We start from the raw sequence: 27,049 nt of genomic DNA, 5'->3' as shown, positions 1-27,049 counted from the left end.
GCAAGGGCAATTCGGCACAGTGTAAGAGTAGCATAAGTAAATATCAAACATAATGGTCGAAGTTCGCGGAGCATGAAAAATGCGAGCTTTAGCAGACGAACTTTTGCCCCTTTGTTCAAACACCAAATACTGTATGAAGTTTGGTTTTCTGAGGCAAGATATTGTATGGACCTTCTTCATTTTCTTGACATTCAAAGATGTGGGCATTTGCTTGCGTGTGTTCTGTTGAAGAAATGAGATATAGTTGATAATTGACTGACAGATTGCTGTCTTTGTGTCGAAGTTGCCTATGTGTCGACATCTGGAAGGGATACAACTCTAGTCTCTACACAAAGTATGAGAGTTACTTGCCTTGAGAGCTTCGCACCGATGGTTCAGTTGTACAAGTTAGATTTCGATTCAGAAAACAGCTGAACTTATGGATTTTATATTGGATTTCGTTTGTTCAAGTAGTTGTAAGTTTAAATGCGGTATTCTTGTGTTGTCTGCTCCAGGGATGTATGTTTTGTACATTTGAGCATTGGGAACTTTTCAGTCGCTATAAAAGGTAGTACCCACAAAGTGTAGCGTCTCAACCCATGAGCTATCAAGGATTCAGGTCGGTTGCTGGGGGGTTATTTGTTTGGTTGCTTGGTGTTTACTGAAAAATAAACACCCCTTCAAGTGTACAGAGAGAAAAAAGCATAGGGGAGAATAAACTCAAATATTTTGGTCAAAAATACAAATAACAAAATTATGTATGTTACTGTCATTAATTTGTTGTTTAGAATAGACGGCAGACATATAGACAGACAGACAGACAGACAGGCAGACAGACAGACAGACAGACAGACTGACTCACACACACGCACACACACACACACACACACACACACACACACACACACACACACACACACACACACAATTATATCGCACTCTTTTGTTTTGGTACACACCTAGTATGACAAAAAGCAAGAGAAGAAGAATAAACACGCAAGTTTATTTGACAAAGGTCAAACCGACAATCCACTATTTAATTTTCACAGAGTCAACCAAAAGCAACATCAGCAGAAATGTAGTGGTCATTCGATTTCTGAAGACAAAAAAACAACATCGTCAAAAGCGACAGAAATGAAAAAAGTAAGTTTTTTTTATACAAAAAACATAATTAAGTATAGCTAAAATTGGAGTGACTCCAATTTGTCACAACAGTGTCTTGAAATGCCACGTCAGTATCGACCCAGGTACTTCATGTCAGTGATGGTGAAGGAACTGCTGAGAACGTTGCTCGCCGCCATGCGCTTCTGGTTTGGTTGTTGTCCTCCGACGAACACGTCCATCGATCCTGTGAAACAGATTGAACACGGAATAAGATTTGAAATCAGCTTCAGATTGAACAATGCTTTAACAATATGCCAACATTGAACAAAAATGGCTATTAAAAATGTGATGCAGTTGAACTTTCTGAATATTGGTGTAATAGAAATACAGTTAATTGAATGTTTCCTCGTGCTGAAAGAATTTTGGAGATAATGTATGTTTTAACCTGGTTTGATGAACCAGCCGTCGTTGATCCACAGGCCCATGATCTTGGCCTCCACCTCCAGCTTTACTATCACTTGTTGACCGGCTTCTATCGTCACGCGGGTGAATCGGGCCAGTTGGATCTTGGGGGCCGGAAGTGACGTATCCCTCCACCCGATGTACACTTGCACAACCTGAAAGTATAGAAGGTGTGGATCGGCATTTTTTCTCCCGATTCTGCTTTGCCCCTGGCTAAACGTAGCTTTATGTTAACTGAACACACGTGTACGAAATGTTCTTGCGATCTCAGCAGGATCCTGCAATCGCCGTCAGCTTTGGTCTTTAGAAACAACTGAAAACTCTTTGCGTGTATTTTTGTCGTGTCGGAAAGATGAAAATACTTTGAACTTGGGTATGCCGCTTATTAGGTGCCAAAAACCGATTTACAATTTTAACTGATTTCCAGTCTGCAACCTTCGGGTATCATGCTGACATACTCATTAACATAATTAAAGTCAAGACTACTCTGGTGCAGCATAAGTATACCAACAAGGCTTTTTTTAAGATTATCATGTGCCTTATGGAACACTACTTGAATATTTTTAAACATGTTTTCTTTGGCATAAGAATAAGCCATTTAGCCCACAGACATCCATCACATCTGTAACAGGCAACTTTCGTACAATAATTCACTAAAACACCTCGTACCTCATCAGCGTCCATTTTCCCGCTGTTTTTCAAGTGGAAGGACAGAGACAGGCTTTCACCCGCAGTTATGGACTGGCTGTGCGTCAGATTAGAATACTCAAACGTGGTGTATGACAGTCCATAGCCAAACGGGTAGAGCGGCTCCCCCTCAAAGTAGCGGTACGTTCTGCGCTTCATGGAGTAGTCCACAATGGGAGGAAGCTGAAGTGAACAGAGGAAACAAAAGCATTAAAAAAACCATACTTGCAATGAAGTGTGATCGCATTTAAAGAGTGTGTATTCACATTCAAAGATTTGTGCTGAATATTTCATTGGTGTTTATGCCACCACTACGGGTGTGACCTGTGCAGGGAAAAGAACATTCATATTCTTTCTATATAAGAACAAGATACTGAAGGACAAGAAAAAGATAACAATGAGAATTGCTCAACAGAACCATGGACAATACAAACAACGAATACGTATTCGCTTTGTATTGTCCATATTTCTCGGGAGTACTCTTCATTGTTATCGTTTTCTTTATATTGCGTAGCACACGCGCTATAATTCAGTAAAAATGCATTGTAGAATTCAGCCGAGGCAAGCTACAAGCTATCGGTCTTTATATGAACACTTCTTGGACAGCTTAGGCTGGGAAAAGCTTTAGTAAATACCCCTAGAATACCATGTCACTATCATAACATACACTTTCAATTTGTGTGTTGCTAATACGTTTAAGAGGCAAAGATTTCAACATGAGATTTGATCGCAAAAATGATGTTCACGGTCATTGACAGGAAAAGCTAACCACAGACCGACTTCTGACGGTTCGATGGCTCATGCATCTCGGACAAGAGATGAAAGAACAGGAACCATTTGCAGTCTTACATAACAGAGGAAAACTTAGTATTGTGCAGCTCGTGGATGCTTTAAAAGGTCAATTGTCCACAACCTCAATGTTCTATCTTTCAAATATCTTAATCACTTATACTTGTAGTTGACTAAGAAATTTCGCGAGTAACTCATGATTAAGCTGCATTTAAAACTGATAAAAGCATAAACGTATGCAAAAGCACACAAACAAACATAAAAATGGGGACAAACAGACATTCAACGATACGAAACATGAACAACCTGGGACGCAAGCAAGGGCCATGTGAAGGGGAGTCTCCCAGAAGGCACCGCGCCGGGGACGTCATTCAACAGCACATGACGTATTGCCTCGGCCGCGGCCTGAGCAGGAAAGAAGCATTCCAAGATGGCGACCACCGATGGTTCCTGATGAGCGAAGCTGATGTTGAGAGGGCCAGCGTTGAACAACAACAGGTAGGTGGGCTTGCCTCCAGCTGTGGAAAAGTGAACGACTGAACTTACGAAATTGTGACAACATAAAAAGCAAACTTGTAAGCACGCATGCATACAAGTACGAACAAGCGTAATCAGACACAAGCTCAAATAGATCACACCAATAACAACAGACGTGTTGCCGTCAAATCCACAAGCACCAACATATGAAGAAACGCTATTCTGGCTAAGTTTACTCGACAAATGCTTTAATTCTGGAGATTGCATGTTTCGGTCAATTGCTTTCTGTTGAGCTAACTGTTCACTCTTGTGAAATGAAAGAAATAATGTTTCGTAAAAGTATAGAAGTTTGTTCTTCTGACAACGTGTAAATCTCATAGATATCCATTTCCCATAATAAGCCTCACTCACTTTTATGTCACAAGATAAAAACCCAGAGGAAATTCCTTCATATCACACAGTCTTAGATTTGCAAATCTATTGTTTGTATGACTGAAACATACGTTGGAAAGAAAATCTGCTGATAAAATGACTGTGACTCCTTGCTCAGGTGTGTACCTTGCTGTGTGAACGCAGTCGTTATGAAGCCCTAACCAGCATCCAAGCCGCAAAAAATCACGTAGCAATACATTCAGAGGTATTTAAATGGAAGGGAACTCAGAACACAAAAGTTTATTACGAAAGGATAAAGGTTTTAGCCTAATCTTACAACCTGTCCCTTATACAAACACGTTTTAAGACGTACCCTACATTTAAAGGAAGAAGCAAAGTCCACATGAGGCATTATGTGTGCGTAATAACACAACTTGAGTGCTTCCGAATCTGCGTAGACCCTTAATAGGTAAAAAGAATCGAAATTTGATCACATCAATATCATTGGATCTGAGGAAATACTCTCACCGTGATCAAGCACATCCTGCAAAAGTTGTTTTTGATGACCGGGTAATTCCATATCAGGACGGTCGAAGTTTTCTGCTTCGTAGATAATACCTGGAACAAAATTCAATTAAACCTTAGAACAACGCCCAAACCAAAAATAAATGTAAACCAGTACATTACAAAAAAAGGCAAATAAAATAATGATTCGGACCTGTACGATCTGGATGATTTTTTGTATTATATCAAAGATCTTTCGAAAACAATTCAATGTACATTTCTCTGTGCTAAATTTAAGTTTCTCAAAACACAGATGTTTGTTGCAAGTTTAATAATGACATCGTACCATTAAAGACATTACCGGTACTTGCCTCCTATTCATGCATGGGTCGTTGTTCATGTAACCGGCTGAAGATGTTAACAAACGCTGGTTTACTTGTCTGTTGTACGTAGTATGTTCTCTTCTTGCGTACAAAGCTTTTGATGTAGGTGTTTGGGTCTTTATTTAGTAAATCATCCATCCACTTTTATTTTACTGACATTTTCAAAACTCGATTTTTCTTTCTTACAATACAAAAAGAAAACACAAGAAATTGCAATTAACCCATATGTCAGTAATTGCTTGTCATTCCAAGTAGTTGCAATATTGACCAAAAAAAGAAAGATCCTCCAAACTGACCTGTCCCCAGAATGACAAAGTTAGCATCCGTGTTGGTCACTGCCTTAATGACAGACTGAGAGTCGTATTTTGCACATTTGTCGTTGACCTCATCGCAACCTTCAGCAAACTGGACCTTCGATGCAAGAGGGGTCAGCGCTTGCAAGACCGTGGATTTGTTCTCGTCGGGAATGACGGGGCTGTAGTCGCCAAATATTTTGGTAGTGTTTCCGAAAGGACCGACCACCTGGAACGGTACAACACACGCAAAAATGTTATATATTTTAGATTTTTGTGTGTGTGAAATTCTTAATTCTTAGTAAATGTGATGCATTTTACGACTGTAACCGCCTGATACTGCATGGCAATTTTTCTTGTTTGTATGATTGTAACATTTTGAGTCTTGAGTTTTGAAATAAAAACACCAAGAATGAAACTGCTGGCATTATCTCTTTACCCAGTACCCGCTTTGCAAAGGTTGTCTTGTTCTTCTGTATAGCACCTAGGGTCTTCGCGTAGGCAATTACTAGTGCTTAAGGATGCATGGTGGGTATTTCCGTGCTTCCATAACCCATCGAACTCTGACACGGATTACAGGATCTTCTCCGTGCGCACTTGGTCTTGTGCTTGCGTGTACACACGAAGGGGGATAAGACACTAGCAGGTCTGTACATAAGTTTGACCTGGGAGATCGGAAAAATCTCAACCTTTAACCCACCCGGCTCGACCGGGATTTGAACCCTCAACCTTCTGCATAGGACACCGGCGTCTTATTCACTATGCCATTACGTCCGGCAAGGGTTGCCACAAAGCATGCTACATTTTTGTTTCCGTTTTTCTGAAGCTTACTGACCCCGATTGTGCCGAAACCTGTGACAGGGAGCCCCCCGTCGTTCTTGAGCAAGACGAATGATTTCATGGCTGCCTCCACAGCCAGGGCCTTGTGTGCAGGAGTTTCCACGACTGCTGAGGTCAGTTTGCTGTACGGGTTCATTTCCGGAGGGTCAAACTCGCCCAGCCTCATTCTGGTGTAGAACAGCGGTCGGACACGTTCCCGTAGTGTGGCTTCTGTCACCCTGCCCTGCTTTACGGCTTCGACTGTTGATACAGTGGGCAGAAAATATGATACGTGTTACATTTTAGTTAGGTAGAATAGTTGGTTAAAGCGCAAGTCGCACTCAACGATTCGATCGTAAGATCGATCTACGATTGAGCTACCAGTCAATTGCAGCGATTCGCTAGCAATTTGCTCGTAGCGTCGGGGGATAGACCTTGCTCTATTCACTATGAGTCAATTGTAGAACCAAACAGAACGCACCGTTGCGGCTTTCCCGCTGTGGCTTGACAAAATGACGGACAGTGTCTCTTCGTCGATTCAAAACATTTCACAAGAACAGTTTCTTACTCAGATTCAAAGTTGACGTTTAAAATTACTTTCTCTGGAAGGCCTAATGCTTACAAGTATTTTAAGAAAGGGTGAGAGCGATGTTCGAACATTAGCAAAACCCACTTCTCCAAAAGTCGCCTGCTCTCGCGCAGCGCATTTGCTGTGTTCACGTTTGATTAAGCCTTGGCCGTGATGCGTCACTTCCGCCTCGCTCCCGTGGAGTTATCCTCCGTCAATCGTTCGTCGTGTTACAGGTAAATGCCTACGAGGCAATCGGCGATCGAATCGAAATCGTCTCGTAGGAACAAATATTAAGATTGAATCGCAGCAGTGTGACCCCAACTTAGGATAGAACAAGAACAAATATAGCTTGTTGTAATTAAATGACTCATTTTGGTTGTGAAAGATTTTCAAGAATCGATCAATAATTCTAAGCAATCAAATCAACGTATCAATGTATCCACCCATCTATCCATCAATCAATCAATCAGTTGAGAGCGTATCGTGCAGCAAAAGCCATGGTAAAGACAAGTTGCTAAAATAGATTCGATCTGCATGAATAGATAGAGGCTTGAACACGTTATATTTCAGAAGTTTGCACCTTAATTTTCTGTATAAATAGGAGCAACCACAGAAACGTATGTGTAATGATGAATAAAACTTTCATGAAGTAAAATGTCATTTACAGAAACACAAGTGATTCACTGAAGCAGCATGATGCTATTGATATGTAAGAAAAGCAATAGTAGAACGTAGAAAAGAAAAACAATAGTTCTGTATTACATCCTGCTTCGACGATTACCAATATTTGTAGCAGGCAGATGTAAAAATACACCACTGTAAGAGCTTTCTTACCCAGAGAGAAGTACACAGGATGTGGCAACACATTCAAATCTCCAGCGATTTCAATGTCGCAGCCTGCGTTGGCGCAGGCAACCGCGGTGTCGAGGGAGTTGTTGAAGTACTTGTGCCAGAGGATGATGTTCTCAACAGCTCCTTCATCGCTGGTGAAGTACCCTCTGAAGCCCCATTCGTTTCGGGCAATGTCCGTCAGCAGTTTCTTGTTTGCACAGGCTGGCACACCGTTGATTCTGTCAAAGAAAGGTTCATTCTGTTTATATGTATGCGTTGTTGTTTCTCAATTATAAAAAGAGACTGAGATAGCTGTTGTTTGTTACTGTTGGCCCCGAACGCCAGGAAAAGGTGAACAAGTCTAAAAACCCAATAACTTTCAGCCGTATACTCTAACGGTAAAGAAAACACACAGTATTCACGATATTGTTCTGCAGCATGCTCGTACATTTGCATACAAACACCTGGACCTACCTGCATGGGCCAACACACATTACCTGTTGTAGCTACACATGAGACCAAGTGTGCCAGCATCCACGCATGTCTTGAATGCCGGCAGGTGGGTCATTCTCCAGTCTTCCTCCGATACCTGCAAGGATACCAGACCCACACACGTGACTGTAAAGCCGCAAGTATGCACACATTCGCACGGAATAAAACGTCAACTTGATATATTCACAGTCATTCAATCTTCTTCGTATAAGATCCTGGGCTGAACTCGTCATTGTTTGCACGATTGGGTTTGTTTACATACATGACCGTCTTTACCCCGTCATTTACGCAGCCATACTTTGGGGAGATGTATGCGTGGTATTGTCGTGTTTCTACATGCAGAACCAATTAAACTTTGAAATGAATTACAGGTTTTTTTCGGTGCGTACTTAGTCTTGTGATTGCGCGTACACACGAATGTGGAAAAGGCAAAAGCAGGTCTGCATATTAGTTGACCTGGGACACCGGAAAAATCTCAACTCTTAACCCGAAAGGCGCGGCCGGGATTCGAACAGAACCTTCCGCATGAGACTAGACTACTACGCCCGTCATTCGTTATTCGATTTTCCCCATGTCTGTCAAGGAGATCCTACATTGAAACTGCAAAGTGTTAAGCCTGTAGACATTCGAACAGAATATATCATTACCCAAAGTCATATACATCAATGCTTTTAAAAGATTGAAATGTACAAGTTGAAAAAATAGTCAAACGGACCAAAATAATCATGTAGCAATAACCACTCACGCTTCACAGACAGTGTGCAGAACTATCTGTATGTATATAGCTTACTTTTATCTGCCAAATTTTGTAATGGAGTTTTCCTCTTCTGCTTTTAAGTTACCGGTAATAACCACTTGTGCATCGATAGATACAGAATATACTATCCGAAAAGTAAAATACGAGTGCGTGAGCCATTCGTGATGGCTGTAATTCAGATTGCACAACAACAACAACAAAATGCTTACGATTGCATTGAAACTGAATCGAGAGACCGGGATGTCCTCAGGGCCGCCATGAACATTCATGTGTTTACAACAACCGCTGGCACGAACGTAGCGAAGATGTGTTCCTTGAAGACCTTTGATGTAGGCCGTACCCAACGATCCGGACAAGTACGGGTCCTCTCCGTAAGTTTCCTGAGGAAAATGAAAGATTGTTTCATAATCCGGTTTTCCTTGCTTTCTTTAATGTAAACCAGACACACACAAATAAGGCGACGGATGCATGAAAGTTGACAGAAAATTAAAGTGAATATTGGGCGTGGGTTTCCTGAAGAGAATCAGCGGAAGAACGCGTAATGCAGAAGAATTTTGCGCAACAAGACGCGGCCGGGCTACACTAAACCAAACTAAATAAATTGAAATAAAGGCCTACACAAAAAGAAGGAAAAAGCCAAGCAAAAAAGCATCAGCCCTGACCTGGTTCCTTCCCCATCTGGCGTCCCTCATGATGTTGATGAGGGGAGAGAAGCAGGAGGCGCTCGTATGCCAGACAAAGTTCTTCTCCTTCACGAAGTCGTTGTGTTTGCCTCGGACCTCCACACTGATTGCTTCAGCCACGCGGTATATCAAATCGTAACTGAAAAAACACACCATCGATTAATGAAATTCTCGCTCGCCTTTACTGCGAATCTTTTGTATCGTTATTTTGTTCTGCTTTATGTGAAGCATGTTCGTGATGTTGCGTTGCAATTTATTACGCACCCTTTCAATAGTTTGAAAATGGAGACGGCAAACAGAAATCCTTGTTACTTGAGACATTGATAATAAATGGAAAGCAAATACCTTTTAATTTGTGCCTACGTAGAACTACGAATACACATTCTTCATGGCTGTTGAACTTCCTTTTACTTAAGATACCTGCTTCCACTATATGAATGAGTGTTTATTACGATAAGGAAAAACACTACAGTACAAATCAGACAGAGACACGCTCAGAACACAACATAGAACATACAGAAAGATACTGCTTAAATTGCGTGTTGTTATCCAGATGTTTCATTCTTACTCGAAGGTGGCAGCAAGTCCCAAAGCTTGAGGAAAGGCAGTAGCAAATCCCGGCGCACTGGCGTCCCCTCTCAGACACTCGGACCCCCACTGGTAGGCTCCGATACCCAGTCTGGGGATAGCTGGGGCTGGTCCGTCTGGGGGAGCAAAATAGTATACATGTACGTTATTTGTAGCAGACGAATATCGTATAATAACTGAAACAAGATAAGTATTGTAAGTATTTTGTTGTTGTTGTAGTATTTAAGACAAATGACGAATAATGCTACCCGCCTGAAAACAAAAGAAAAGAAGGGAAAAAAAAAGAAGAAAAAAAAAGGAAAGGAATCAGGCCAAAAAAATTGGTTAAAGGAACCTACAAGCAACTGAGTTCAATGTTAATAAAGCAATCATTTCAGTAGAAAGCATGTGTTGTGTCAGTTTATATCGTAACTCAATTTGAGTGTGTGCGTCAATAGTAGGTCAAATTTGATTTCATATACCTGTGCTATCTCTGTGTCTCTCTGTGGCTGTCTCTGTATGTCTGTCTGTCTGTCTGTCTGACTCTCTCTCTCTCTCTCTCTCTCTCTCTCTCTCTCTCTCTCTCTCTCTCTCTCTCTCTCTCTCTCTCTCTCTGTGTAATGACAGGTTGGAAGAAACGGTGTAGCTTTAAACCTCTATCCTTGTAAAATAAAGTTCCATCATCATCATCATCTCTCTTTCTCTCTCTGTCTCCCTCTCTCTCTCTCTCTCTCTCTCTCTCTCTCTCTCTCTCTCTCTCTCTCTCTCTCTCTCTCTCTCTCTCTCTTCAACATTTTACCTGGACCGCCTAACGCCATCTGCATCTGCATCTCCTCCACAGTCAGTCTCTTGACGATGTCCTCCACCCTTGCGTCCCATGAAAGGGACACGTTACGGTACGGGTAATCATCGGCAGGTGCGCTAGATACTTCTTGGAATACACTAGCTCCCCATACAGCGAAGACAGCAACCAGCATGGCTGACTTTCGCTCCATGTTGTCGAGTTTTAGCTGCACAGTTTGACAAGTACAGCGGCTTTGCCAAGTGTTAAATACGAAAGCAAAAACATGCTGATTCAACAATCTAAGATAATTGTTTTATCTTGAGTTATTCGTGTTACGGAATGTTGAAAACAGTGCTTAGTTGACGTAACGACCTTGATCTAATATAGGTCAGTCTAGATCATCAGGTTTAAGTATACTTTCCAGGGCAGACTATGTTTGCGCGTGAATTCAAACCTGCGGCTATCCTGTGCGTATCAGTTGTCAACTTGAACATTGCACCCTCAGCTTAAAGGCCCAGTCTGCCTCAAATAGTTTACAGAACGACTTAAATCTTTAAAAAAAAAAAAGCAGTTCTAACCTTATGGAACACACTTGTAATAGCATTTAACAGCATTAAATGACAGAGTTCGTTTTAATGGTTATTTAGCTTGCGTAAACCACACACCATATTCCGTGGTTTATTTTATCCCTGAGCCATCGCGGACCCGTGTCACACACTTTTCACAATTTCCTCGTCAGTTTGTGATTTTAATGCGACTCGCTGTATCTGCAATAGCACGTAACTGTGTACCTCTGAATCTAAAATGCAACAAACGACTGCGAGTCACACGAACTTATCGGCGGCGGCGGTTCCAAGAAGCAAGCGATATGCAGACAATTCGTCTGCTTGGGGAAACACGACCTTGCGTTACCTGCTTCTGGGCTCCTTTTTTTCAAACTTTCAAAACTTCGATTTGTACTGAACTTGTCTTGATGAATAAAGAAATCTGTTATGATTTAAGAATGTTTGTGTTACAAGCTGTCAATTTATTTTTTAGAATATGCCTTCCTTGCTTATATTAGGAGCATGTTGCTATTGCTCGGAACAATAGACGAATGGTGGCGAATGGTTAAGAACATTTACGAATGTCTTGCGACCATGGCCCGATCATTACGAATTAGTGGCGAATTCTATTCGCAAGGGCAGTTCGGCACAGGGTAAGAGTAGCATAAGTAAATATCAAACATAATGGTCGAAGTTCGCGGAGCATGAAAAATGCGAGCTTTAGCAGACGAACTTTGTCCCCTTTGTTCAAACACCAAATACTCTATGAAGTTTGGTTTTCTGAGGCAAGATATTGTATGGACCTTCTTCATTTTCTTGACATTCAAAGATGTGGGCATTTGCTTGCGTGTGTTCTGTTGAAGAAATGAAATATAGTTGACAATTGACTGACAGATTGCTGTCTTTGTGTCGAAGTTGCCGATGTGTCGACATCTGGAAGGGATACAACTCTAGTCTCTACACAAAGTATGAGAGTTACTTGCCTTGAGAGCTTCGCACCGATGGTTCAGTTGTTCAAGTTAGATTTCGATTCAGAAAACAGCTGAACTTATGGATTTTATATTGGATTTCGTTTGTTCAAGCCTGTAGTTGTAAGTTTAAATGCGGTATTCTTGTGTTGTCTGCTCCAGGGATGTATGTTTTGTACATTTGAGCATTGGGAACTTTTCAGTCGCTAAAGGTAGTACCCACAAAGTGTAGCGTCTCAACCCATGAGCTATCAAGGATTCAGGTCGGTTGCTGGGGGGTTATTTGTTTGGTTGCTTGGTGTTTACTGAAAAATAAACACCCCTGCAAGTTTACATGGAGAAAAAAGCATAGGGGAGAATAAACTCAAATATTTGGGTCAAAAATACAAATAACAAAATTATGTATGTTACTGTCATTAATTTGTTGTTTAGAATAAAAACATAAACAGTTCTGACAGTAGTACTGACGGAAAGAGACAGCTTTAAATGATGTGCACATATAAAAATGAATTGCGTCTCCTACCTGCATGGTTCATATTTGTTGGTCTCTTGTACGTTAACATTAGCAATCACGCCTATATACGCGCATACAGTCAGACAGACAGATAGACAGACAGACAGACAGACAGACAGACTCACACGCACGCACGCACACACACACACACACACACACACACACACACACACACACACACACACACACACACACACACAATTATATCGCACTCTTTTGTTTTGGTACACACCTAGTATGACAAAAAGCAAGAGAAGAAGAAGAATAAACACGCACGTTTATTTGACAAAAGTCAAACCGACAATCCACTATTTAATTTTCACAGTCAACCAAAAGCAACATCAGCAGAAATGTAGGGGTCATTCGATTTCTGAAGACAAAAAACAACATCGTCAAAAGCCACAGAAATTAAAACAGTAAGTTTTTTTTTATACAAAAAACATAATTAAGTATAGCTTAAATTGGAGTGACTCCAATTTGTCACAACAGTGTCTTGAAATGCCTCGTCAGTATCGACCCATGTACTTCATGTCAGTGATGGTGAAGGAACTGCTGAGAACGTTGCTCGCCGCCATGCGCTTCTGGTTTGGTTGTTGTCCTCCGACGAACACGTCCATCGATCCTGTGAAACAGATTGAACACGGAATAAGATTTGAAATCAGCTTCAGATTGAACAATGCTTTATAACAATATGCCAACATTGAACAAAAATGGCTATTAAAAATGTGATGCAGTTGAACTTTCTGAATATTGGTGTAATAGAAATACAGTTGATTGAATGTTTCCTCGTGCTGAAAGAATTTTGGAGATAATGTATGTTTTAACCTGGTTTGATGAACCAGCCGTCGTTGATCCACAGGCCCATGATCTTGGCCTCCACCTCCAGCTTTACTATCACTTGTTGACCGGCTTCTATCGTCACGCGGGTGAATCGGGCCAGTTGGATCTTGGGGGCCGGAAGTGACGTATCCCTCCACCCGATGTACACTTGCACAACCTGAAAGTATAGAAGGTGTGGATCGGCATTTTTCCTCCCGATTCTGCTTTGCCCCTTGCTAAACGTAGCTTTATGTTAACTGAACACACGTGTACGAAATGTTCTTGCGATCTCAGCAGGATCCTGCAATCGCCGTCAGCTTTGGTCTTTAGAAACAACTGAAAACTCTTTGCGTGTATTTTTGTCGTGTCGGAAAGATAAAAATACTTTGAACTTGGGTATGCCGCTGATTAGGTGCCAAAAACCGATTTACAATTTTAACTGATTTTCAGTCTGCAACCTTCGGGTATCATGCTGACATACTCATTAACATAATTAAAGTCAACACTACTCTGGTGCAGCATAAGTATACCAACAAGGCTTGAATATTTTAAAACATGTTTTCTTTGGCATAAGAATAAGCCATTTAGCCCACAGACATCCATCACATCTGTAACAGGCAACTTTCGTACAATAATTCACTCAAACACCTCGTACCTCATCAGCGTCCATTTTCCCGCTGTTTTTCAAGTGGAAGGACAGAGACAGACTTTCACCCGCAGTTATGGACTGGCTGTGCGTCAGATTAGAATACTCAAACGTGGTGTAGGACAGTCCATAGCCAAACGGGTAGAGCGGCTCCCCCTCAAAGTAGCGGTACGTTCTGCGCTTCATCGAGTAGTCCACAATGGGAGGAAGCTGAAGTGAACAGAGGAAACAAAAGCATTAAAAACTAACTATACTTGCAATGAAGTGTGATCGCATTTAAAGAGTGTGTATTCACATTCAAAGATTTGTGATGAATATTTCATTGGTGTTTATGCCACCACTACGGGTGTGACCTGTGCAGGGAAAAGAACATTCATATTCTTTCTATATAAGAACAAGATACTGAAGGACAAGAAAAAGATATCAATGAAAATTGCTCAACAAAACCATGGACAATACAAACAACGAATACGTATTCGCTTTGTATTGTCCATATTTCTCGGGAGTACTCTTCATTGTTATCGTATTCTTTATATTCCGTAGCACACGCGCTATAATTCAGTAAAAATGCATTGTAGAATTCAGCCGAGGCAAGCTACAAGCTATCGGTCTTTATATGAACACTTCTTGGACAGCTTAGGCTGGGAAAAGCTTTAGTAAATACCCCTAGAATACCATGTCACTATCATAACATATACACTTTCAATTTGTGTGTTGCTAATACGTTTAAGAGGCAAAGATTTCAACATGAGATTTTATCGCAAAAATGATGTTCACGGTCATTGACAGGAAAAGCTAACCACAGACCGACTTCTAAGGGCTCGATGGCTCATGCATCTCGGACAAGAGATGAAAGAACAGGAACCATTTGCAGTCTTACATAACAGAGGAAAACTTAGTATTGTGCAGCGCGTGGATGCTTTAAAAAGTCAATTGTCCACAACCTCAATGTTCCATCTTTCAAATATCTTAATCACTTATACTTGTAGTTGACTAAGAAATTTCGCGAGTAACTCATGATTAAGCTGCATTTAAAACTGATAAAAGCATAAACGTATGCAAAAGCACACAAACAAACATACAAATGGGGACAAACAGACATTCAACGATACGAAACATGAACAACCTGGGACGCAAGCAAGGGCCATGTGAAGGGGAGTCTCCCAGAAGGCACCGCGCCGGGGACGTCATTCAACAGCACGTGACGTATTGCCTCGGCCGCGGCCTGAGCAGGAAAGAAGCATTCCAAGATGGCGACCACCGATGGTTCCTGATGAGCGAAGCTGATGTTGAGAGGGCCAGCGTTGAACAACAACAGGTAGGTGGGTTTGCCTCCAGCTGTGGAAAAGTGAACGACTGAACTTACGAAATTGTGACAACATAAAAAGCATGCGTGCTTGCAAGTACGAACAAGCGTAATCAGACACAAGCTCAAATAGATCACACCAATAACAACAGACGTGTTGCCGTCAAATCCACAAGCACCAACATATGAAGAAACGCTATTCTGGCTAAGTTTACTCGACAAATGCTTTAATTCTGGAGATTGCATGTTTCGGTCAATTGCTTTCTGTTGAGCTAACTGTTCACTCTCATGAAATGAAAGAAATAATGTTTCGTGAAAGTATAGAAGTTTGTTCTTATGACAACGTGTAAATCTCATAGATATCCATTTCCCATAATAAGCCTCACTCACTTTTATGTCACAAGATAAAAAACCAGAGGAAATTCCTTCATATCACACAGTCTTAGATTTGCAAATCTATTGTTTGTATGATTGAAATATACGTTGGAAAGAAAATCTGCTGATAAAATGACTGTGACTCCTTGCTCAGGTGTGTACCTTGCTGTGTGAACGCAGTCGTTATGAAGCCCTAACCAGCATCCAAGCCGCAAAAAATCACGTAGCAATACATTCAGAGGTATTTAAATGGAAGGGAACTCAGAACACAAAAGTTTATTACGAAAGGATAAAGGTTTTAGCCCAATCTTACAACCTGTCCCTTAGGCCAAAAAAAAAAAAGGTCTGTTCACGGTAACCCGACCGACCCTAGTTTTTTCGCGCGACCCTAGACTTTTTTTTGGCATTTGGGGAAAAAAAAAAAAAAAAAAATCTTGTTTTTTTGGGCAAAATAACGTGAAAATATGGTTTTTGGGAAAAACAAATAAAAAAAAATCCCGACCTACCGACCCTATTTTTTTGGCCTATGTTACCGTAAACAGACCTATTTTTTTTTGGCCTTATACAAACACGTTTTAAGACGTACCCTACATTTAAAGGAAGAAGCAAAGTCCACATGAGGCATTATGTAGAGGTTACATGCCGAGTCTCAGTGATTATTAAAAATAATGGTCGAAGTTAGCGGATCATGAAAAATGCGAGCTTTAGCGAGCTTTTTCATGACCGCGAACTGAGACCATTATTTTTTATAATCACTGAGACGAGGTGTGTAACCTCTTTATTCCTCCTTTCTTCAGTTATTCAAAGAAAAGAGGATTTTTTTTGCGAAAGTTTGATCGAATCCTATTCACTCAACCAGTCAACCTGCGCAGGCGATCGATTAATGCGCGGTTGTATAGTTCCGTGCAAATCATTCCATTCTGTTAACACTTCTTGTCAGTTTTCCTATTTTGGACTAAAATCAAGTACACAGATATGCTGTTATTCTGCTGTGGCGGCAAATGCAGATATTGTGTGTTCTGTATATGTTTTGGTATCGCTTAGGATAATGTTCTTTCGTCGAGTGGGACTTGCAGACGAACTTTTGCACCTGTGTTCCAACGTTAAAAACTGTATGAAGTTCTGTTTTCTGGGTAAAATAGTGTATGAAACCGCTTTATGTTGTTTAAATTGATGAGATGTGTGCATTTGGTTGCGTGTGATCTGTTTATTAAATGAAATATTGTTGAAAACTGACCGTCGGATTGCAGTCTGTTGTCGAAGAAACTGAGTTAAAAGAAATTTGAAAGGGGAACTACTCTTGTCGCTAGACAAAGTATGAGAGTTACTTGCCTTGGGAATTTGCTTGTGATGAACGTTTGTGCACAGCAGACCTAGATTCAGAAAACAACCAAACTCATGGATTTTATATGGAGATTCATGTGTTCAAGTCTGTAGTTGTTAATTTAAATGCGGTATGTTTGTATTGTTTGCTCCAGAGATGTATACTTCGTACATTAGAGCGTTCGGAACTTTTCAGTCGCAAAAGTAGTACCGACGCAGAACAGCTTCTCAACCCATTGCGCTATCGAGGATTCAGGCTGTTGCTGGGTCGTTATTTGTTTGGTTGCTGGGTGTTTATCGAAAAATAACTAGCTCTACAAGTTTACAGAGGTAAAGAAGCAGAGTGGGGAATAAGTTTGCGTAATAACACAACTTGAGTGCTTCCGAATCTGCGTAGACCCTTAATAGGTAAAAAGAATCGAAATTTGATCACATCAATATTATTGGATCTGAGGAAATACTCTCACCGTGATCAAGCACATCCTGCAAAAGTTGTTTCTGATGACCGGGTAATTCCATATCAGGACGGTCGAAGGATTCTGCTTCGTAGATAATACCTGGAACAAAATTCAATTAAACCTTAGAACAACGCCAAAATCAAAAATAAATGTAAATCAGTACATTACAAAAAAAGGCAAAAAAAATAATGATTCGGACCTGTACGATCTGGATGATTTGTTGTATTATATCCAAGATTTTTCGAAAACAATTCAATGTACATTTCTCTGTGCTAAATTTAAGTTTCTCAAAACACAGATGTTTGTTGCAAGATTAATAATGACATCGTACAATTAAAGACATTACTTGTCTCCTATTCATGCATGGGTCGTTGTTCATGTAACCGGCTGAAGTTGTTAACAAACGCTGGTGTACGTAGTATGTTCTCTTCTTGCGTACAAAGCTTTTGATGTAGGTGTTTGGGTCTTTATTTAGTAAATCATCCATCCACTTTTATTTTACTGACATTTTCAAAACTCGACTTTTCTTTCTTACAATACAAAAAGAAAACAAAAGAAATTGCAACCCATATGTCAGTAATTGCTTGTCATTCCAAGTAGTTGCAATGTTGACCAAAAAAAGAAAGATCCTCCAAACTGACCTGTCCCCAGAATGACAAAGTTAGCATCCGTGTTGGTCACTGCCTTAATGACAGACTGAGAGTCGTATGTTGCACATTTGTCGTTGACCTCATCGCAACCTTCAGCAAACTGGACCTTCGATGCAAGAGGGGTCAGCGCTTGCAAGACCGTGGATTTGTTCTCGTCGGGAATGACGGGGCTGTAGTCGCCAAATATTTTGGTAGTGTTTCCGAAAGGACCGACCACCTGGAAAGGTACAACACACGAAAATGTTATATATTTTAGATTTGTGTGTGTGTGTGAAATTCTTAATTCTTAGTAAATGTGATGCATTTTACGACTGTAAGCGCCTTATACTGCATGGCAATTTTTGGCTCACGAAGTGTAGCCTATGCGATCGTAACTTTGTCTGTCTGTGCGTGCGTATGTGCGTATGTGCGTGCGTGCGTGCGTGTGTATGTCTGTGGTAGACACTTTAACATTTCGTCATTTGAAGACGTCACATTATGGCGTAAGAGGGTTAGACGTCACGCGAAGGAATGTCTCGGTCATTGTTATTTTGAGCGGACCGAGACTAGTTGGCAGTCGTGTCTGTAAGTAGGCTACATGCAGACAGACAGATCTAGATCTAGTGTCTCGCTTTCTTGCACAGTGTCACCTATGCTTACTGTGTGTGTGTGTGTGTATGTGTGACGGAGTGATTGAGTTTGTGTTACTGTTTGTCGATTTCTTACGTGAGCCTTGAAGGCTTCGCCTCTTGTTCTTGTTTGTATGTAACATTTTTAGTCTTGAGTTTTAAAATGAAAACACCAAGAATGAAACTGCTGGCATCATCTCTTTACCCAGTACCCGCTTTGCAAAGGTTGTCTTGTATAGCACCTAGGGTCTTCATGTAGGCAATTACTAGTGCTTAAGGATGCATGGTGGGTATTTCCGTGCTTCCATAACCCATCGAACTCTGACACGGATTACAGGATCTTCTCCGAGCGCACTTGGTCTTGTGCTTGCGTGTACACACGAAGGGGGATAAGACACTAGCTGGTCTGTACATAAGTTGACCTGGGAGATCGGAAAAATCTCAACCTTTAACCCACCCGGCTCGACCGGGATTTGAACCCTCAACCTTTTGCAAAGGACACCGGCGCCTTATCCGATAGACCATTACGTCCGGCAAGGGTTGCCACAAAGCATGCTACATTTTTGTTTCCGTTTTTCTGAACCTTACTGACCCCGATTGTGCCGAAACCTGTGACAGGGAGCCCCCCGTCGTTCTTGAGCAAGACGAAGGATTTCATGGCTGCCTCCACAGCCAGGGCCTTGTGTGCAGGAGTTTCCACGACTGCTGAGGTCAGTTTGCTGTAGGGGTTCATTTCCGGTGGGTCAAACTCGCCCAGCCTCATTCTGGTGTAGAACAGCGGTCGGACGCGTTCCCGTAGTGTGGCTTCTGTCACCCTGCCCTGCTTTACGGCTTCGACTGTTGATACGTGTTACACTTTAGTTAGGTAGAATAGTTGGTTAAAGCGCAAGTCACACTCAACGATTCGATCGTAAGATCGATCTACGATTGAGCTACCAGTCAATTTCAGCGATTCGCTAGCAATTTGCTCGTAGCGTCGGGGGATAGACCTTGCTCTATTCACTACGAGTCAATTGTAGAACCAAACAGAACGCACCGTTGCGGCTTTCCCGCTGTGGCTTGACAAAATGACGGACAGCGTCTCTTCGTCGATTCAAAACATTTCACAAGAACAGTTTCTTACTCAGATTCAAAGTTGACGTTTAAAATTACTTTCTCTGGAAGACCTAATGCTTACAAGTATTTTAAGAAAGGGTGAGAGCGATGTTCGAACATTAGCAGAACCCACTTCTCCAAAAGTCGCCTGCTCTCGCGCAGCGCATTTGCTGTGTTCACGTTTGATTAAGCCTTGGCCGTGATGCGTCACTTCCGCCTCGCTCCCGTGGAGTTATCCTCCGTCAATCGTTCGTCGTGTTACAGGTAAATGCCTACGAGGCAATCGGCGATCGAATCGTAATCGTCTCGTAGGAACAAATATTGAGATTGAATCGCAGCAGTGTGACCCCAACTTAGGATAGAACAAGAACACATATAGCTTGTTGTAATTAAATGACTCATTTTGGTTGTGAAAGATTTTCAAGAATCGATCAATAATTCTAATCAATCAAATCAACCAATGTATCCACCCATCTATCCATCAATCAATCAATCAGTTGAGAGCGTATCGTGCAGCAAAAGCCATGGTAAAGACAAGTTGTTAAAATAGATTCGATCTGCATGAATAGATAGAGGCTTGAACACGTTATATTTCAGAAGTTTGCACCTTAATTTTCTGTATAAATAGGAGCAACGACAGAAACGTATGTGTAATGATGAATAAAACTTTCATGAAGTAAATGTCATTTACAGAAACACAAGTGATTCACTGAAGCAGCATGATGCTATTGATATGTAAGAAAAGCAATAGTAAAACGTAGAAAAGAAAAACAATAGTTCTGTATTACATCCTGCTTCGACGATTACCAATATTTGTAGCAGGCAGATGTAAAAAATACACTACTGTAAGAGCGTTCTTACCCAGAGAGAAGTACACAGGATGTGGCAACACATTTAAGTGTGCAGCGATTTCAATGTCGCAGCCGGCGTTGGCGCAGGCAACCGCGGTGTCGAGGGAGTTGTTGAAGTACTTGTGGAAGAGGATGATGTTCTCAACAGCTCCTTCATCGCTGGTGAAGTACCCTCTGAAGCCCCATTCGTTTCGGGCAATGTCCGTCAGCAGTTTCTTGTTTGCACAGGCTGGCACACCGTTGATTCTGTCAAAGAAAGGTTCATTCTGTGTATATGTTTTTGTTTATGCGTTGTTGTTTCTCAAGTATAAAAGGAGACTGAGATAGCTGTGTTTGTTACTGTTGGCCCCGAACGCCAGGAAAAGGTGAACAAGTCTAAAAACCCAATAACTTTTCAGCCGTATACTCTAACGGTAAAGCAAACACACAGTTTTTACCATATTGTTCTGCAGCATGCTCGTACATTTGCATACACCACACCTGGACGTACCTGGGCCAACACACATTACCTGTTGTAGCTACACATGAGAGCCAGTGTGCCAGCATCCACGCATGTCTTGAATGCCGGCAGGTGGGTCATTCTCCAGTCTTCCTCCGATACCTGCAAGGAGACCAGAACCACACACGTGACTGTAAAGCCGCAAGTATGCACACATTCGCACGGAATAAAACGTCCACTTGATATATTTAAATTCATTCAATATTCTTCTTTTAAGTACCTGGGCTGGAACTCGTCATTGTTTGCATGATTGGGTTTGTTTACATGCATGACCGTCTTTAACCCCGTCATTTACGCAGCCATACTTGTGTGGGGGGGGGGGGGGGGGGGGGGGGGTATGGGGATGCGAGGTATTGTAGTGTTTCCAGAAACCATTTAATTTTTAAATGAATTACATGATCTTTTTCGTGCGTACTTGGTCTTGTGCTTGCGTGTACACACGAATGTGGGCAAAGGCACAAGCAGGTGTGAGAATCAGTTGACCTGGGAGATCGGAAACATCTTAACTCTTATGCCAAAAGACGCTTCCGGGATTCAAACAGAACCTTCCGCATGAGAGGCCTGCGTCTCATCCACTAGACTATTGCGCGTCATTCGTTATTCCATTGTCCCTATGTCTATCAATGAGATCCTAAAAATAATGAAACTGCAAAGTGTTAAGTCTGAAGACATGCTTTTAAGTGATTGAAATGTAGGCTGCAAGTTAATAAGACAGTTAAGCAGACCATAATGATCATAGCAATAACCACTCCCGCTTCACAGACAGTGTGCAGAACTATCTGTATGTACATAGTTTATTTATAAATGCTTACGATTGCATTGAAACTGAATCGAGAGACCGGGATGTCCTCAGGACCACCATGAACATTCATGTGTTTACAACAACCGCTGGCACGAACGTAGCGAAGATGTGTTCCTTGAAGACCTTTGATGTAGGCTGTAGCCAACGATCCGGCCACGTACGGGTCCTCTCCGTAAGTTTCCTGAGGAAAATGAAAGATTGTTTCATAATCCGGTTATATTTGCTTTCTTTAATGTAAACCAGACACACACCAATAAGGCGACGGATGCATGAAAGTTGACAGAAAATTAAAGGGAATATTGGGCATGGGTTTCCTGAAGAGAATCAGCGGAAGAACGCGTAATGCAGAAGAATTTTGTGCAACAAGACGCGGCCGGGCTACACTAAACCAAACTAGATAAATTGAAATAAAGGCCTACACAAAAAGAAAGAAAAAGCCGAGCAAAAAAACATCAGCCCTGACCTGGTTCCTTCCCCATCTGGCGTCCCTCATGATGTTGATAAGGGGAGAGAAGCAGGAGGCGCTGGTGTGCCAGACAAAGTTCTTCTCCTTCACGAAGTCGTTGTGCTTGCCTCGGACCTCCACACTGATTGCCTCAGCCACGCGGTATATCAAATCGTAACTGAAAAACACATCATCGATTAACGAAGAGCCCACTCTTGCCTTTTTTGAGAATCTTGTTGGTTTTGTTTTGTTAGTTTCATTGTTTGTCTGTTTTGTTATCTGAAGTATGTTCGTGGTATTATTTTGAATTACATCCTTTCAATTGCTTGAAAATAGAGACCGCAAAAAGAAATCCATTTCATTTGTCTTGTTACTCGAGATTTCGATAAGAAATGAACGTCAAAGACCTCTACATGTGTATTATCATTAGTGAAACCATGAATAAATAGTCTTTGTGACTGTTGGCCTTAATTTTGATTGAAATACTTGCTTCCACTGTCACAAATTCGTATTTATCATGATGAGAACAGAAAACAATGACATTAGGAATCAGACACATGACACTCTGAACGCAACAAAGAACCAGTACTTATATAATTATGCTGCTTGTATTGCGCGTTGTTATTCATATGTGTCATTCTTACTCGAAGGTGGCAGCAAGTCCCAAAGCTTGAGGAAAAGCAGAAACACAACATAGAACCAGTAAATATATGCTGCTTGTATCGCACGTTGTTATTCATATGTGTCATTCTTACTCGAAGGTGGCAGCAAGTCCCAAAGCTTGAGGAAAAGCAGAAACACAACATAGAACCAGTAGAATTTTGCTGGTTGTAATGCACGTTGTTGTTCAGATATTTCATTCTTACTCGAAGGTGGCAGCAAGTCCCAAAGCTTGAGGAAAAGCAGAAACACAACATAGAACCAGTAGAATGTTGCTGGTTGTAATGCACGTTGTTGTACAGATATTTCATTCTTACTCGAAAGTGGCAGCAAATCCCAAAGCTTGAGGAAAAGCAGAAACACAACATAGAACCAGTAGAATGTTGCTGGTTGTAATGCACGTTGTTGTTCAGATATTTCATTCTTACTCGAAAGCGGCAGCAAGTCCCAAAGCTTGAGGAAAAGCAGAAACACAACATAGAACCAGTAGAATGTTGCTGGTTGTAATGCACGTTGTTGTACAGATATTTCATTCTTACTCGAAGGTGGCAGCAAGTCCCAAAGCTTGAGGAAAGGCAGTAGCGAATCCCGGCGCTTGGGCGTCCCCTCTCAGACACTCGGACCCCCACTGGTAGGCTCCGATACCCAGTCTTGGGATAGCTGGGGCTGGTCCATCTGTTCGAACAAAGTAGGATGCTTTAAAAAAAATACAAACATTATTTTGTTTACAAAATATCTAATTTTACACATATCGAGAAAGCCATTAGCCGCTAGCGGTCGAGGTAAACAATCGAGGTCTTTGTCAAATGTCATATTTTTGCCCAAAATACAAATAATATAATAAATAAGATGTATGTATCGAACGATTTATCTGGATAGAGTTCCTTTTATTGTTTACAATCAAACGCACACAAACTCGCACTATTTTTGTAGTCTCGGCCAGCCGCCAAAGTATGAGTCGCCCTCTGACGTGTGATGGCCCAAAGAAGGAAAATTCACGTCAAGGCATTGGTAATGTTCTGTAGTCTTGACCTTTCATCATTTGCTTTCAAACAATGTTCGATTGTTAATTTTGTACTAAACACATTTATGATACAAATACGGCATATTTGTGAGGATTTTGTGTTACTCTTTTTTTCCTCGTATAATTATACTTCATAATAATGTATAACATTTAGCTAGGAAGCAGTACTGGGAAATTGTCGGTGACATACACACCCTTACCGACGAGTTACAAATAAAGCGATCGCTTCGGTAGAAAGCATGTGTGCCAGTTTATATCGTACCTCAGTGTGTATGCGAGTAATTATTTAAGTCATTTTTGGGTTATCTTTAACTTAAGCGTGTTGAATTCATAGCTCAGAATCTAGAGGGCCCCAAAGGGGTTAAAATCGTGATCGTGATTGGCGTTTTTTGACCTTTCTGTGACCGTGATTGCCGAAATTTCCATTTATGTGATCGTGATGGGACTTTGCCCGTGATCCGTGATGACAAAAAAATCAAGTCTCGTGATCGTGATCGTCATTTGTTTTCGTGATCGTGATGGGCATTATTGCAAAGCATTTTATTTTCAACGTACATTTTTCACAGCTGTATCACTCTATGATCCTTTATTCGTCAAGGTGTTTGTGATCGTGAAAACAAAAATCAAGGTAACTGTGATCGTGAAAGCTAAAATTTCCCTTCCCGTGATCGTGATGATACCCCCCCCCCCCCCTTTGGGGCCCTCAATCTAGTGGCATCCTTTTTGTTTGGATACCCGTCCCTGTAATCAAGCCAAAGAAAATGTGTTAATTAGAAAATTAATCAATTTGTTTGTTAGATCGACAAAAATGACGCAAAAATGGCTACGTTGTCAACCAACGGACATCACTAAGACGACAGAGTTACCTCCCCTGTCGACTGACACGGATAATTCCTTCTTTGAAGCATGTAAACGAAATGCATTCGTTCAGTTCATTCCGTGACTCCAAAGGGATCTAAAATGATATGTTATGCTTTCAAGTGCAGGTTCTGCAAATTTGGAGGCTTAAATGCCTCTGAATTATGAGCTATGAATTTAACACGCTAAAGTTCAATATTACCCAATATTGTTTCTCATATGCCTGTGCTCTCTCTCTCTCTCTCTCTCTCTCTCTCTCTCTCTCTCTCTCTCTCTCTCTCTCTTTCTTTCTTTCTTTCTCTCGTTTTCTCTCTTTTACCTGGTCCTCCTAACGCCATCTGCATTTGCATCTCCTCCACAGTCAGTCTCTTGACGATATCCTCCACCCTTACATCCCAGGAAAGGGACACGTTACGGTACGGGTAGTCATCGGCAGGTGCGCTAGCGACTTCTTGGAATAAAACAGCTACTCCGCAAACAGCGAAGACAGCAATGATTAGCATGGCTGACTTTCGCTCCATGTTGTTGAGTTGTGAAAAGTAGCTGCAGATACTGAAAAGTTCAGTCGATTTGTCTGATGTTAAATACGAGAGCAAAACCCTGCTGATTCAACAATCTAAGATAATTTTTTATTTTGACTTAATTTTTGTATTTTGTTTTTTTTTGCCGTCGGATTGTTGAAAATTGTGCTAAGTTGCAGTAACGTCCTTGATCTACTTTAGTTCAGTCTAGATCATCAGCCTACTGTTTAAATGTGCTTTCAAGGTCAGACCATGTTCGTGCATTCAAACTTGCGGCTATCTGTGCGTATCTGTTTTGAACAAGATCATTGCACCCTGTGTGAGCTTAAAGGGACTTTACATGCAAATAAATAATTTCAAATCTTTTCAAGAGGCAATGGTGGGCATACTTTGAATGCGCATTTTTTTTGTGTGTGTGGGGGGGGGGGGAGTTCAATTATTAAGCGAGAGTAGAGTACAGTAGGTACATTTGTCTATGAAATGTAAGTTATTAATGGTTGTATTATATTTCTTACGAGGAAACTTTTTATATGTAAAATGTTGAATTTTAATGTCCAATGTAAAGCGCCATGATATTGCCATTTGGTGGTGAACAACACTATACAAGAATGTTTAATTATTTTATTATTATCATGTACTTAAGTTTGTGTTGTAGGCAAGTATCTGTATAGATCTGTATTGGACAATTATTTACATAAAAAGGTGCGTATCTCAAACAGAAAAAAAGCATTTCAAATCCGCTTATAAATTTCCCATTTTGATTTAAACTTTTATGTACTAAAAGAGAATGTCACAGTAAGTAGGCTACTGCATGCGCGAAAGTAAGCTTACGTCAGGTGCCCTTGGTATACTTTACACACAAGGTTAACATTCTTACTATTTGAACCCCACCGCTGAGGGCAGGTTTTTAATGCAATCAGTCGTTTCAATTATTTTTTGATTGAGGTTATGTTATCAGTGCATTCAAGGCCGCATGCGTCTAACACTGACAGCTCACGCAACACTGAGTGTTATAAACCAGGCCATTTCTATTGTTTGAGTCCACACTTTCAAAACTGTTGCTTTATGTTTGTTTTACTCACGTACGGATGACACATAATACAGTTTACAGCCACCGCATTCTGGTTTTCGAGCACGATGCAGTTAATCTTTTTGCAGGATAGATTTTTGGGGGCTTTTTTTTTAAAGGAGGAATGCTGACTTTACATTCTGACGGGCAGTCAGTTGATCAGTCGGTCATACAGACAGACAGATCTGTCAGCCCCGAAATGCTATGAACATGGATATTGCTAGTTATAATTATGTTCAGTATGAAAGCTTGTTAGCCTTTCAAATTAAATAGGGATATCACTCAAGAAATTCACAGACCGGTCACATACCTAAACTTGATGTACTTGAACACTCACGTTGAAGTTTTTTGAATATGTTTTAATTTGTCATTTTGTCTTCAATATCGTCCCAAAGATTATGTTCCAGTGATTGTGGTGAGTGAACCACTCAGCACGTTGCTGGGTGCCGTTAGTTTTTG

The 27,049-nt window shown here is 41.1% G+C and overlaps 2 protein-coding genes across 2 annotated transcripts; both read right to left on the bottom strand.

The window, feature by feature from the left end:
• Nucleotides 1-963: 963 nt before the first annotated feature.
• On the bottom strand, nucleotides 964-10,802 carry LOC138962965 (uncharacterized). The gene is made up of 13 exons (XM_070334931.1): nucleotides 10,570-10,802; nucleotides 9,772-9,907; nucleotides 9,183-9,342; nucleotides 8,730-8,900; nucleotides 7,769-7,860; nucleotides 7,275-7,510; nucleotides 5,886-6,130; nucleotides 5,054-5,279; nucleotides 4,399-4,488; nucleotides 3,328-3,539; nucleotides 2,215-2,415; nucleotides 1,529-1,700; nucleotides 964-1,327 (listed from the first exon to the last, which is right to left on the bottom strand). The coding sequence occupies exons 1-13, from the start codon at nucleotides 10,763-10,765 to the stop codon at nucleotides 1,212-1,214; spliced, it is 2,253 nt and encodes a 750-aa protein (XP_070191032.1). The 5' UTR covers nucleotides 10,766-10,802; the 3' UTR covers nucleotides 964-1,211.
• Nucleotides 10,803-12,841: 2,039 nt separating this feature from the next.
• LOC138962964 (uncharacterized) lies at nucleotides 12,842-25,577 on the bottom strand. Its single transcript, XM_070334930.1, has 13 exons — nucleotides 25,320-25,577; nucleotides 23,658-23,793; nucleotides 22,477-22,636; nucleotides 22,024-22,194; nucleotides 21,222-21,313; nucleotides 20,723-20,958; nucleotides 19,359-19,603; nucleotides 18,150-18,375; nucleotides 17,518-17,607; nucleotides 15,173-15,384; nucleotides 14,056-14,256; nucleotides 13,407-13,578; nucleotides 12,842-13,203 (listed from the first exon to the last, which is right to left on the bottom strand). Exons 1-13 carry the CDS (start codon nucleotides 25,519-25,521, stop codon nucleotides 13,088-13,090), a joined length of 2,259 nt encoding a protein of 752 aa, XP_070191031.1. The 5' UTR covers nucleotides 25,522-25,577; the 3' UTR covers nucleotides 12,842-13,087.
• Between the last annotated feature and the right edge of the window lie 1,472 nt (nucleotides 25,578-27,049).

This window comes from Littorina saxatilis, linkage group LG3, assembly GCF_037325665.1.
Source record: "Littorina saxatilis isolate snail1 linkage group LG3, US_GU_Lsax_2.0, whole genome shotgun sequence".
In the NCBI taxonomy this organism is placed as follows: domain Eukaryota; kingdom Metazoa; phylum Mollusca; class Gastropoda; order Littorinimorpha; family Littorinidae; genus Littorina; species Littorina saxatilis.
Note: the sequence above shows the minus strand (reverse complement) of the source record. Positions and strands in the feature narration are given on the sequence as shown.

Excerpts from the sequence above, each read along its gene's own strand:
- LOC138962965 (XM_070334931.1), bottom strand. The coding sequence starts at position 10,765 with ATGGAGCGAAAGTCAGCCATGCTGGTTGCTGTCTTCGCTGTATGGGGA. Across the intron at positions 6,131-7,274 it reads TCCTGTGTACTTCTCTCTGG|TCGAAGCCGTAAAGCAGGGC; the intron begins GTAAGAAAGCTC and ends CTGTATCAACAG. Across the intron at positions 5,280-5,885 it reads CAGGTTTCGGCACAATCGGG|GTGGTCGGTCCTTTCGGAAA; the intron begins GTCAGTAAGCTT and ends GTACCGTTCCAG.
- LOC138962964 (XM_070334930.1), bottom strand. The coding sequence starts at position 25,521 with ATGGAGCGAAAGTCAGCCATGCTAATCATTGCTGTCTTCGCTGTTTGC. Across the intron at positions 20,959-21,221 it reads CTCATGTGTAGCTACAACAG|AATCAACGGTGTGCCAGCCT; the intron begins GTAATGTGTGTT and ends TTTCTTTGACAG. Across the intron at positions 13,579-14,055 it reads GGAAAATGGACGCTGATGAG|GTTGTGCAAGTGTACATCGG; the intron begins GTACGAGGTGTT and ends CTATACTTTCAG.